This window comes from Diabrotica undecimpunctata, chromosome 5 (genome assembly GCF_040954645.1).
Source record: "Diabrotica undecimpunctata isolate CICGRU chromosome 5, icDiaUnde3, whole genome shotgun sequence".
Classification (NCBI taxonomy): domain Eukaryota; kingdom Metazoa; phylum Arthropoda; class Insecta; order Coleoptera; family Chrysomelidae; genus Diabrotica; species Diabrotica undecimpunctata.
In genome coordinates, this window is record NC_092807.1 from 104881924 (window position 1) to 104896566 (window position 14643).

At 31.5% G+C, this 14643-nt stretch overlaps 1 protein-coding gene across 1 annotated transcript in view; it reads left to right on the forward strand.

Moving 5' to 3' along the window:
- e (nonribosomal peptide synthetase ebony) overlaps window positions 1-14643 on the forward strand; it is a 98168-nt gene that overhangs the window by 39229 nt on the left and 44296 nt on the right. Inside the window, exons 3-4 of the mRNA XM_072532443.1 lie at window positions 13472-13756; window positions 14168-14332. Coding sequence (XP_072388544.1) covers window positions 13472-13756; window positions 14168-14332 — 450 coding nt within the window. The remainder of the gene's footprint in view (window positions 1-13471; window positions 13757-14167; window positions 14333-14643) is intronic.

Sequence of the window (14643 nt, forward strand, 5' to 3'; positions counted from 1 at the left end):
TGCCACAAAATGGAGTGAACTTTTGCTTTACTTTTTCTCCCTACAGGTGCAAAGGTTTCATGATAATCTACTAAACGCTTTACAAATAATACTTTCATGTCCACTCTTGGCAACATGATAGCCTTCTGCATGCCACTTAAAAAATATATTGCATTATTTGATCTTTCCTGTTCAGAAAAGCTTTTATATGCTTTTCTAGCTTCTATAACTAATTCGTTATGACCTTTCCATTGTTTATATAGAGATTCTCTTTTTTGTGGGCATGAAGAGTAAACTGCTCACATTTTTCGCACTTCTCGTGTCCTAGTTGTGCGAATGATATATGTTGTTCTTTATTGATTCGCCTGTATAAATCTAATGATACTTTCCCTTTAAACTCGGGAAATCTGTTCATGAATTCACTGTGAATAAGTGCTACATTAACATCACCTGAAAGGTAATGCACATTTGGAGCATGCTCCCGTCTGTAATGGGAGATCGTGGGATGAAATGATTCGATGTGTTCGATAATTAAGTGATGGGGTCCTTTATTTTTTGATAGCTGTCTTCGTCTCGTATCACTAGGAGGAATTAAAGCACCTTTAGGAGTATTTGTGAGTGTATAATGCACAAATCTGTCATTATTTGTCTTAAAGCCTAATGTGGTGAGGAAAAAAACTCTTACAAACCTCTTGTGTGACATCTGAGCAATCTTTTAGTTTGTATTGAATAAATAGTGATCGTCTTTCTGTTTCAGTGTTTTTATGTCTTCTTCATTTAACATCAACCTTATCACATGATGTCAAAATAAAATGTCTACGTTCAGACCACGTCATTTCCCAAAACTTTTTGTATGTAAACTCTCTTCGTTCAGCAATAATTTTCTCTCTACACTTTTTTTTGCAAAAAGCATCAGCGTTTTTACACGGTATGTGTTTTACTGCATTAGATATTTTCATTTCTTTAACTTTAAGTTTTTTTCTTTCTTCCAGACTGGTTTCAAACCTTTTTCTTTTCTTTGTGACAGGAGTTAATTTATTTTCTACGACGATATTGTAAATATGTTGGTCTGCGTTGTCATTACAATATACATTCGTTTGTTTACTATTTTCATTTGTAGTTATCAAAAAATCAACACTGGCAGCTGAAACATCTAAATCTTCTTCCAAGTTTATATTATCATTGTTTGGTTGGACCACATTTGTAAATAGATTTTTAAATAGTACTTCAGGTACATCTATAACTTGTAGGTGAGTATGTGATTCTAAATAAACAGATTTATCAACATCAAATTCTTCCAGTGGACGTGATATTAGTGTATTTTCACTAAGGTCATAAACTAATATATTATGGTTGTCTGTTACCTGTTCCGTTATATTGTCAGGTAATCTCACATTTCCAACATCATCTGACAACATTATAGTGCAGCTAGATGGTTGGGGTTCTTCATTAGCTTCTAATAAATCACTGGAAGGACATTTTGTAGGTAAAATTAGCTCTGATTTCTCATCTTGTACAACTGTTGTATCAGTCTTGATGCTTTTTAGAGCTAAGTTTACAATAAGTTCAGAACGAGTTGAGACTATTAAACTTTGAAGCACTCATTTTCCAAAACAACAATTAACTAAATGTAATTTATATACTTTTTGAACCACTTCAACAATACAAATATTGGCTTATTATAACCTAAACTGAACACAGCAAATTTTTAGCAAACTCATATGTTACAAACGTAACCTCACAATTTACGGTCAACATAAATACAATGCAGTAAGTACATCAGCTGTTTAAATAACCACTAAGCAGGACTGCAGTAAGTACAGTGTACTAAGCATAAATGCAGTATGTACAAAGAGTTACTGCATTCTTGGTTAGTCTATTGTATTTACGGAAATCTTATTATTTTAAAACTTTTAATGCACTTACTGCAAAAAATTATTTTATATCTCGATCATTGTTGGAGATACGGCAATTTTAAGTAGCCAATTGAATTCTGCATGGTTGAAAATATAGGAAACCATATATAACTCAATATTCAATGTTTTTGAACTTTTCCGTAGTTGAGCAGAATAGATCTAATATAGGCTCGATAAAAATTTAGGTCTGCACCAATCTACCTCTTACAAAGCATTTTAAATAAATTAATACCTTTTTCGCAGCGACTAATTGTGAACTTAATATGTTGAGTCTAAAGCAGTTTTCTAATAAGTATAACACCAAGGTATTTGAATTATAAAACGATTGGAATGGCATTGTCCTATAAGAATACGTGTGATCTTTAATAGAATATTTTCTATGGAAAAATACTACAGCACAATTTTGGTACAAAATAGTGAATCCATTTAATCAAATGCAGCTATCAAAGTTGTACAATATATGTAAAATAGTACTTTTTTTACCCTTTACCCCTGTTGTTGATACGTCCATGGCTGTATCCACAAATCAAGATGCGGGTAGGCTCTGTCACCCTTGTTAAATTTTATTGGAACATACCGACCCTTCAGGCGGGTCCTTTTTGATAACTTTGGTAAACAAAGTCGTAAAAGCTCTTCAAAAAGTATCTTTCTGAAAGAACCTAATTCAAAAGGTTCTATCGCTTCTCACGGTTTCCAAAGACAAGGGTCCCGTTACTTACCTTTCTATATTCGGGTATCTACCTACAGATGAAAACAGCTTGGCGTTCTTTTAGGCAAGTTGTCATTTTTGAGTGGGGGATATCCCACTTTTTTTTTGAAAGCATGTTAAATTTTAGGAGAACTCTCTGGGCAGGGCAGTCTTCGAGTGAAGACGTTGCTTATCTTACCGTTCTCTGTGAATTTTTCTTTAAGTGTGTATACACTTAAATATTTGAAACATCTTAATATAATACCATATTAGAATAACTATTGTTATAAAAAACCAATATTTTAATTAACTTCAGTTCTTGATACTAGTAAAGTATAGTAGAATCAGTGAAATAGTGCAGCAGTCATCGAGATTTTTTGTAAGTTATCGTAATCATATTACCTTCAATTATCTGGGCGAATAATATTGTAATAATATTAACTAATCCTGGACGAATTTTGCTTTATTCGCTATAATTGCTATCCATTTTTAAATGTACTGTACCCGTTATCTCGAGATAAGCCCATAAACAGCGAAGACAGATTTCTTAAATCAGCTTTAGTTGAATTTTTTTTTAAATACTACCACGCTCTCTTCGCTGATGATTTAATTTGTGCATGATTGTATTATATTGTATCTGTAAAGTTATTTCCTCATCATAATACTGTTTATTTTCATATGTGTACTACCATTTATTAATTGATGGTGCATTTTTTTACTTGTGGTTACATTCAGCCGCCTATATAATTATGTTGTTGAATATATTGTTTTGTTTTATCAATGAATTTTATTTCTCGACTCCTAATAAATTTCCTGATAAAATAATACCTCTGAATATTTGCTTACTACATTAAATTATTATTGTACCTTCGACCAGGAGAAAGATCAGGCTGATTAAGTTTCCTTATCTCTTTTCGTTTCTAAGGTTCCTTAACTTTCCCCTTAAACCAGAAAAAGTTAAGTGACGCCCTTTTTCCACCTTATCTTATCTTTAGTAATTTTACCCATCCATTTTTTGTTTATTTCTGTATCTTTTCTAATATATATTATCCTATCCTAACTTTACTTATTTCGTCTGTTGGACCATTTTCCGATTCCAAAAACTAGTTTTGAACCCAAGACTCGCTCTCCACAAACCATCTGGCTGTCGTCCGCAGTGTCTCCATTGGTGACCTTTCTAGCACCATCCAAAAAAGGTTTCTGAGGTTACAATATTATCAACACATTGTAAGCAAATAATATTGGGAGACCATAAAATATGCAAATCGTATGTGTACAGATTAAAACTTAACTTAAAACAGCTCCGTGTCAAAATCCCCTGTGTTAAAACGAATCGATACTTTTCTGTCTTTATATACATTTTATAGTAAATATGCCATGGATTTTGGAACGCAAAGAAACACAAGTCTATCACAGAGTATATTCAAATCATTATTGTCATAAATTGGCAACTGGTTATTCTCCATCGATGATGATCACCAAAATTGGAAAAAGTCTACGAATTTTCTCGTAAAAGTTTGAACTTTAAAGTGATAAAGCCAAGGCCAGGTTCGACATGAATGCTTCTGGTACAACTTTCGAAAGAGGTGACTTAGTATGGTTATACAATCTCACATGTAAACCCACCGCAAGAAAGGACTTTGTCCGGAACTTCTACGAAGCTGGAAAGTCCCGCACACCGTCCTGCAGAAACTAAACGATCTAATCTACGACATCCAGTTGTCAGCTACAACTAAACCCAAGGAAGTTCATTTACCCAAGGAAGATTTACCCCACATAAAAAAAGTCTCTTGGCAAAAAAGAAGAAGTAGTTCGAGAACATTCAAGATGTCATCGAAAATTCATGAAATGTCTAGTAAAGTATGGAATGTCAAAAAATATTGATATGGTGATTTGACATTTGAGAACATTTGTAATTATTGAGATTTTAAAGTTTATAGTTGTCAGTAATTTATAGTATTTTAAACAAGTTAATACACATTAAACAACAAGTAAATACCGGAGTAGTACCAGCGGAATGGAAGGAAAATCTCCTGCTATCGATGCTTAAAAAGGGAGACTCGAGAAATCCTGAAAATTATAGAGGCATTAGTCTGATGAATAGTACATTAAAATTGTTAACGGCAGTCATAAAAGATAAAATCGAAAAAAAAAACAAACATGGCAGATGAACAACAAGGCTTCCGAAAGAACCGCAGCACAATAGACGCAATTTTTATTATCAGACAAATAATAGAGAAGTCTATTAAATATGGAAAACCAGCATACATGTGCTTTGTAGATTTAAAAAGTGCTTTTGACAGGGTGAAGCGAAATGACATCTTAAATTTATTACAAGCTGAACAAATAGACCATCAGATAATAAGGACAATTAATGAAATTAACAAGATCAACAAGACCAGAGTTATAATGCCAACAGCGGAAACAGAATGCATAGAACTAAAAGGAGGAATCCGGCAAGGAGACTCGCTCAGCCCATTGTTATTCAATATGGTGATGAGTCAAATAATTTACGAAGTAGGAAAACGACACGGATACCATATGGGAGCTCATAAAATCACGATACTATGCTATGCCGATGATGCAGTACTAATTGCTGATAACGAAGATAACCTACAAAGGCAGTTCCACACCTTTAATAACACAGCAAACTTAATATGAGAATATCAGTAGAAAAACCTAAATGTATAGTAAAGAGCCGCGTAAAAGCAAACTAGAAATAGACAGCAAAATTGTAGAACAAGTAATGAAATTCAATTACCTAGGAGTAGAGATCACTAGTGACAGGGATATAAGAACAGAGACCACAAAGTAAGCATCAAAAGCGGCAAGAGTAAGTGGTTGCCTCCGAGAAACCATATGGAGAAACAAATATCTGACCATGGAAAGCAAAATGAAAGTATACAAGACAACAGTAAGACCAATCCTAACATATACAGCGGAGACAAGGACCGATACAAGAAAGACGAAACAACAAATCAACAATATCGAAATGAAAGTATTAAGATCAATAGCGGGCATATCATTAAGAGACAGACAAACCAACAGAAGTATACGCGAACAATGCAAAATTCAAAATATTAACAGGGGTGTATAAAAACAAGAAAAAAAAAACTGGAACGAACATGTAAACCGAATGGGACCAGATAGATTAGCGAACATCTGTACAAACAACAAGACGTATAGTAGAAGACCCGTTGGAAGGCCGCCAAAAAGGTGGAAAGATAATGTACAGTCAACAACGACTGAAACAGAATAAGAGGCAGACAAACAGGAGTAATCCTATTCGCACGAAGAAGAAGAAGAAGAAGAAGAAGTAAACAAGTTGGTGTTCAATTCAGTTATTTTCCAGAAGTATAACAATATAATATATGTCTACTTAAAATGTATAATATTATGTATAAATTGCCAATATAAATGAGATAAAATTTAATTATTAGAATAACTTTTCACCAAGTAACAAAAAATAAAATTTGTATTTTGAGACCGATTTCCGAAGTGGAAATTGAAACGTCAATAAACTTATTTTAAACTTTAATTGTGGCTTATTCCCATTAAAAATTAAAATAGTAATTACTTTAAGATGCCACAAGAAAATACCTTCAGAACGATATATTTCTCTCCGTCATTGGTAGTTTGATTGTCAGTTTCATCTTACTTCACTTACTATACTATACTATACTACTATATTACTAGATTCACTTCCTATATCAAATTATCAAATCCGCTAAAACGGATTATAAGAAAGCAGACAAAATTATGTTTAATCTTTAATGGCGAGTCGGCACATGATGGAGGAGAAAAATGTCATCATTATGCCACAATTATGTCACAAAGTAAATAGTCTGTTAACTACTTAATCAAACTTGATATAGTAAATTACTCAACCGAACCAACTGACCGGAAAATTCAAACGGTTCGAGTCGTAAAATATAGAAAATAATTATCCGGGACTTCAAAGACTGAAATTAAATCATAAAATCATTAACTACTTAACAATTATATCAGTTTATTGAAAAGACATTACTTCTGTGGCAATAATTTATATGTATAATGAACTTCTTGAGTAATAATTTAATATGTCAAGGTTTAAGTTTACGACCATTTCTAAATGTACGAAGAAACTGAGGAACTATTGTAGATTTGTTAATGCAGCAGCAGGTGTTTTCAATGCTGCAGCACCAAAATTTTATAACATTGGCGTACGTAATTCATTGTATTGTTCACTTTGTTTATCGGAAATAGATAAAGGTTTTATAGCCTCGGTTCTTACTGTCTACGATTTTAATTCCCGTTTGAAAATATATACTCAATGAGCAAAAAAAATTTGAGCCCTGATTTGTTAATAACTATTTAAACATAAACAATCGAATATAGGTTCTGGTTATAAAGGTCCATACTATTTAAAACAACTGTCGTTTGCCTGGAGGGACCTGTGTCACAAACAGGCTACTTTTTTGCTTATTTCTTTGAACTAATGGTATAAGTAGGTACAGCTGGTTCCTAAAAACTGATACAACTCTTAGTAATATTTGATTATTTTGAGCAGTGTATTTGATTGGTCTGACGTCTTTTGGTCTTATATTTATTATGATAGACAAATAATAAAATAAACAAACAAACAATAAACAATTGATTACATTATGTTAATTCATAAATTGTAATAATAAAGATCTAAATTTTGATATTATTTTGCATTATAATTCCTGCATTTTATAAAGAGTATATAAATGATAGTTTTTACATAAAATAGGGTTTTTGTTATTATTTTTATTATTATTAAGAAATAAAACAAACGACTTAACGCAACAATGTATTAAAGCAAAAATTGTAACCAAATTAAGAGATAACTGGGCACTATCAGAGGCAGCAAAACATTTTAACATAAGCAGAACCACAGTTTTTCTATTAATAAATAATGGAGGGAACACAAAACTCTTGAAAGAAAGCGACGGTCTGGAAGAATAAAACTATACTAAATTTAGGTATGTAAAAATAAAATTAATATTTTGTAATATCTCCAAGATACAAAAAAACAAATAAATTCTACACACATTCTATACAGTAAGGAGTACGACAAGGAGACACAGTCTCTCCAAAACTATTCGCGACGCTTTAAGAACATACTTGTAAGAGGGCACATCAGAACGAGCATCGTATCAATATAAATGGAGAGAAGCTTAGTCATTTGAGATTTGCAGATGACATCGTGCATATAGCCGATAATGTTTGAATAGTATATTACATAACGAGAGTTATAAGAAGCTTATTACATGCGAGTAAAAAAGTAGCGCGGGAGCCGCGTAGCGGCGAGCGCAGTAATTTTACAAGCATGCAATAAGCTTACAACTCAAATTGTGTACTATACTTTTTCTACGATTATTTTCATTTATAAAAATAAAAAGTACAACAAGTAACTTTTATTTATTTAACAAAATTTGGGAACAATTTAAACATTTATTTAAAATAATTAATTGTAACATTTTGGCAATTATTTATAACCATAGCCTTATCCGAGTTTGGCGGTTATTCAATAATATGTGGTGAATGGTGAGATGACGTAAACTGTACGGTGTGTTCTGTTTGAACATTGGTATTTTCAGTGAATGTAAAGGTCTGTAAATTACTTTCAATTGAATTTATAATTCTATTGGCTGTTGACGTCTTATTATTTATTGACTCATCGACATATCCTTCGGCCGTTGTTGAAGATTTCCATTAGCCATGTCGTTTAAGAGCCATTAAATCACCACCGGCATCTACCAAAATAGTGGCAGAAGTTCGTCTTAAACAGTGACCTGTGTACATTTTGGGATCTGGTAACTTTAAATATTCGGGTATTTGTTTAGGAACACCGCCTATTTTGTTTAATTCTACCTTCTGTTTCATACATTTACCTTTTGATAATTAAAAAAAAATTATTTATTTGCAGATCCCTAATTTGTAGTCGAATTTCTATATATTGTTTGCAGATTTTATAGAAATTTCCGGAAATAACGAAAGATCTACATAGTTTGGTTTTCGTATCAGGAATTTTAACCAATAACATGGTACTTAAATCATCAATGTCACAAATTTTAAGATTTTTTAACTCTTGTTTCCTACAAGCTCCACATTTATTAACAAGCACTGTACATCAGGAGCTCCATTTAAAAAAAGTTTTATTTCATCAGGATGTAAAATTTTAGATTTTTTGTTTTTAAAACCTTCTAATTTTCTTTTTAGATGAGCTCGTAATTTCAGGTAATTATCAATACTAACATTATTTTTCAAAGTTATAACACTTCTTAGCATAGAATATATTGCTTATAATAAGGATGGTTTAAAATTCTTAACGATTTCTCCAAAATAAGCCAAGAGTACGTTTTCAGAAAATGAATTTACATTATTTGTTGTACGCCAATCCATAAATTGCTGATATACCTTTTCATATCTTCCTCTAGATTTTTCTTGTAATAGGTTCTCGGTAGTGTTCGCAGCTAACTGCATAATAGTGGGTGGTGTGCTACTAAATTCATCTTCACTATGTTGCCCCAGTTACATCAACTGATGTAACTGGGGCATTTTTCAAATTAACTATAATAGATGGTTCTAAATTAAGTGATTCGGAAAATGTCTCAGCTAGTACTTGAACCATTTCAGAAAGAACCTGGTAACCTCTATTTTTTTCAAGGTTACTTTAATTTTTTTTTAAATTTCCTTTTCCAATAATACCTTTAACGTTTTGACACAATGACTCAAATTCTTTTATTAAAACTGTACTTTGTAACAATGATAATTTGTAGGATTCTAATTGAGTTTTCTGGACAAAACTATAATTTGATTTTATGAATGACAATTGCTGTTGGAGGATGTTATTTTGGAAGGCTTGCTTAGCTTCTAATGAAGATTGGCAACTATCATCCGTTCAAAAGTTAATTTTTTTTTATCAACAAAATAATCAGCATAGAAATTAGCTGCTTCCAACCATGTTCCCCAACGTGTTAAAATGGGTGTACTATTTTTTATCGCAAGGACTTGGAACACAAGACAAGGACTTGGAAGACAAGGAAAAAATTCTTGAAAAAAGAAAAAATACATCGATTTATTGCGAACTAGCCTTGTGTCGGTACTTGTCTTAAATATAATCTGCAATTTTAAAATCTTTGCTTGTACCACCGTGTAAATTTTTAAAATAAAATAAAAATAATACCGATATCCATAGATATTTGGATCTTTGTAAGTTGAAACACTGCTTATTTCCGACATTTTCAAAGCACAATAATTATTCACAATTAGAAATACACGTTGTTTACGCCTCCAATTTTACAACAAAAGTGAAACTGACCGTCAAAATACAAATTTTCACCTAGAGACATAAACTGGCAAACACAGACCCTTAATTCCAAGACCAAACGTGACAAAACTATAAGAATCTGACTTTTATTAGTTACTATACCAAGAATTTGAATACCAAGTGATTATAAAACAAAATTAAATATTGGTATTTTCAGGCTATCTGTAAGTTTGAATATAAAAATATATAGTTACACCAAATTTTCAAATTATATGCACTTTATGCTCACTTTTATAAAAATATGCAAAATTTGACATTTTTTATGCATTATATGCAAAATATGCAATTTGAATATTTGCCTAAGTCTATTTATAAGTAAAAAATTACGTTTAATCTTTTGCATATTTTGTTTATTACATATTATTATTATCAAATTTGTCAAAAGCAGTTGTTAGGTATCTGTATCAACGAATGTCACGGGAAAATCCTTAGTGCTCTGGTCTAACAACACACTCAATGCTTATTTCCTATGCAGCTCTTGATAATGAAAAAGTAAGCGAAAACTATTTCAGCGTTCGTATTTACTGATATGAAACAAAAAAAATATTTCTTAGAATAGTTTTGTTTACTTTAGTCTAAAATGCCTGACCTTAGCTAATTGTTGTCTGTTTTTATGAAAATAGTTGTTAGTTTTATAATCGTTTGAATTAAGTAGTTAACTGCACTGCAGTTTCTTTAACAAAAATGCGCAAAATAGTATGTAATTCTACTGATGATTTGTTATGTAGACAACACACGAACATACAGAAATATTGCTCGCTTATTTCATTAAACATTTCCGCAAACAGTGTGTAGCAAATTACTGTATTTTTAATGTTACTTTTTAAATCTAATAACGCTTAATATTTGCGAAACAATTAAATACATGAGCCCCTTCCCATATCAACTGGCCCACCTATGGAATTTGTAGTTTCGATTACCATAAACAAATTATAGTCTGCACGTTTTTATAAGTTTTCATATTAATTAATATAGCATTTTTAATAATATTTATTGAAAACATTACCCTTATGGTTTTTTATTTATTTTCAACAATAAAAAAAATTCACTAACCCCTGGTTATGCATTCACTTATGTCAACATACGTTGATTTTTTCACAATTACGTTAAATCCAGAGATAGCTATGGAAAAATGACATCAAAACAATAATATTGTCAGTTAATGTCAAATGTACTTTGTAGTATTGTAAAGATTTTTGCCATTTGTGGAGTGTACAATGGGTCGAGGTACAGTTATCGATGAGAAAATTTGTTCAATCATTATTAGATTTTTTAAAGCTGGAAAATTCAATTTGGAAATCGCGAATATGTTGCAATTGTCACGCTATAGTGGAAGAAATATAGTCAGAAGGTACAAAACTAAAGGTTCGGTCGTCACAAAACCTAGAAATGTACGAAAAAGTAAATTAACCGAAGCAGATCGAAGGGCATTAAGACGCATTATAGTGAAAAATCGACGAGCAAATTATATGAAGTTAATGGTGTATTCCTATACGTTGGAGTGGCGTACATGGCGTTTTATGGAGTGACATTAATGAAAGACACGTTTCTAGATCAACATATCACCGAGAGGTCCACAAATTAGGATTTGATACTTACAAAGTAAGTTTTATAGTTGAGAAAATTGATACGAATTGTTTTTAATAAATTTTGTTTTATTTTAGGCTTAAGAAAAGCCACTTTTAACATTACAACAAAAGAAAAATAGACTATGATGGTCAAATAGCATAAAGATTGGACTCAGTAGCAATGGGATTCAGCGACAGTATGTGTCGCGTCATTCGCAAGAAAAATGAAGCTCTCCATCGTGACTTTCTGAAGAGAAAAGTCAAATTTCCTGCATCTATCACGATCTGGGGCAGCATGTCGTCTAAAGATGTGGGAAAGTTACATTTTATCGATGGGATTGTAAACACGAACAAATATTTGAATATTTCTGTCTTCCAACAGGACGGCGCAGGTTGTCATACCACAAAAAAGAGTTTAAAATGGATTGCAGACCATGGCATACCACTTCTTTAATAAGTTTCTAACAGTCTCGACTTGTTCCTGATAGACTTTGTGGCGCGAAATGAAAAAAACTTTGAGAAAACATTCTGCCAGGTCCGTCAACAAATTGAAGGAAAAATTGCAAGAAATATGGAGTTCGTTTACATTAGAATTTTGTCAGAACTCGGTAAAAACTATGCCCCGAAGAATTGTGGATATTATTAAAAATAAAGGGTTTTTTTTTTTTAATTTATTATTATTCTGTTTAATCAATAGTTTTCATTAAGTTATAAAATATTTTCTATAATTGAGAAATTGAAAAATGTTGTTCGATGCATTAAAACTTCTAAAATTTTCGTTGCGCTTTTATTTTTGTGTTCTAAAATTTAATTTTCTATCAATCTAACGTTGGGACAACTGATATGGGAAGGGGCTCGTAAGTATAGGATATATATAAATGTTCTGTGGAATCCAAAAATTGTGTAATGTACAGAATGTTTTATTTGAAATAAGAAAGTACTGTTTATTGCAAAAAATGCGCACCTTAAGATACCAATCGACGTGTTCGAGCGTTTTTTGAACACACCTCCATTTATTAATTTAGTCAATTTAGTCCATTTGGCTTGCCCACTCTAAATGATTACTGTTGAGGATATACACTTGTTTCAAAATTGAATATTAATGTTAAAAATAACTGTTGGACTGGTGTAATAGCTTCTCTGCTAAAAATATGTGCGGATTAGTATTTTCTCTATATACATTAGAACATTAATGTTAGTTGGTTTGACTTTTTGTTTGACACCATTGTTAATGTGATTACAAATTTTATTACTGCTATGATATGATATTACTAACCTTTTTGTTACAAAATTTTATTAAAGGTTCGATCTGTTCAAATAAAAAACATAACTGTATCTTTTGTCAAAGGAAACCTGTTAAAGAAATATAAAAGATCATATTATTATTCTAAACAATTCATTCTTTCGGTGTAAACTTTTGAGTGACTTACACATATAAATTCATTTTTGGATTAATTTAAACTTGAAGAAGTTAACATTTTTAACAAACTTAAGACAAAGAAAATTTTCAGGTTATAATGTATAGTTGACATATTTCTACCATTTAAGTTGAAGTTGTGTCGTAGTAGTTATTATGAAACTGAAATTTACACTTAAACTGGACTTTTAATTTATTTAGTGTCCACTTTAAATTGATTATAATATCGAGCATTATTAAACAGACGATTTTATATTATTAAAAATTGTATGGGATGAAATTTATGACTTTTGACATTTACGATGAATTTTAATGTTCAAATATTATTAAGAATCTAAGTTTAGTATCGATCTTTTATTTTTCTGTTTGTTTTACTATCTTTTATTGTCAAATATACTCTGTATTTTGTTACTTATTTTTCATGCAGTTTTTTATTTAAACCTGCTTAGTTCCGTGAAGCTCGCCTCAGAATTTCACTACAGAGTAAATAGTAAAATACAGCGCCAGTATAGAGGCTTCGCTTCAAAAAACAGTGTTAGTCATGCCTATTTTTTTTATTTTTCACAGTTAATGGAGAAATCAGAACACATACCTACTCAGACGTCAACAAAATCACCAACAAGCTGGCCAGAACCATTATTGAAACCATTTCTAACAATCAGCTACCCAGAAACAAAGATGGCGACTACATAATAGGCGTAAATATGCATCCCAGCGATCATTTGGTTATTTTGTTGATGGCCATTTGGAAGTCTGGAGCAGCTTATCTGCCACTTGATCCATCATTCCCAGGGCCAAGAGTTGAGCATATTGTAAGAGAAGCGAATCCGGTTATGATTATATACGAAACAGGTAAAAGTCTCTTGATTTTTATAGTTCTACATAATAAGATCTACAAGCACTTTTGATTCTTCACTGTCCTCACTTTCTCATTCTTCCTAGTTGACAGGGACCCTGTCTGGCTTCTCTATAATATTTGCTCTCTAAAGAGCAATCGAGCCAAACTTGTCCATGTGTTGTGTAGATTTACCGAATCCAAGATCGGTACTTCTATCTTATTTTAGAGCTTTTATTGGTGATATTTTTTTTTTTGGTATGTTGTCCAGCAGTGATGAAAAAACTTACCACATTTTTAAGAAGACTGAAAATAAAAAAAAGGTACCGTAGAAAACCAGATAATACACCAGCAACATACAAACAAATGTATTAGTTTTAAAATTTACTTAACTTTTTTCTCTACATATTTATTTATGTTAATTTTAGATTCAAAGTTTTATCTGGATACCATAAAACTGTCCTTCGAAGAGCTAGCCAATAAGAGCACTCACCAGCCTGAGGAACCGTTGTCTAAAAGTGAAAAGGTTCGACACGCACGGGACGATCTAGCTGTTGTTTTATATACATCTGGTAGTACCGGTGTTCCGAAAGGTAAGAAATATTTGAAAAAAAAAAGATAAGTGAAGTACCGATTTATTACTGTCTAAGTGCATATTTCTTTTAGTCTAATTCAATAATAAGATTTAAAAACAAAAGTCAAAGAAAACAGTATCTGACAAATTTCACTTCTTCTATGATCAATGGTCGTTTTGTCTAGCTAGATCTATTTGTTACATCTGAATTACATGCCCTTCTCAAGTCTCACTCTAATCTCACTTTTTGTCCAATTTTAAATACAGATTTACTGTTTTAAATATATAAATTGAGTAAATTTTTTCTTAGTTCAATTCTACTTTAATGTT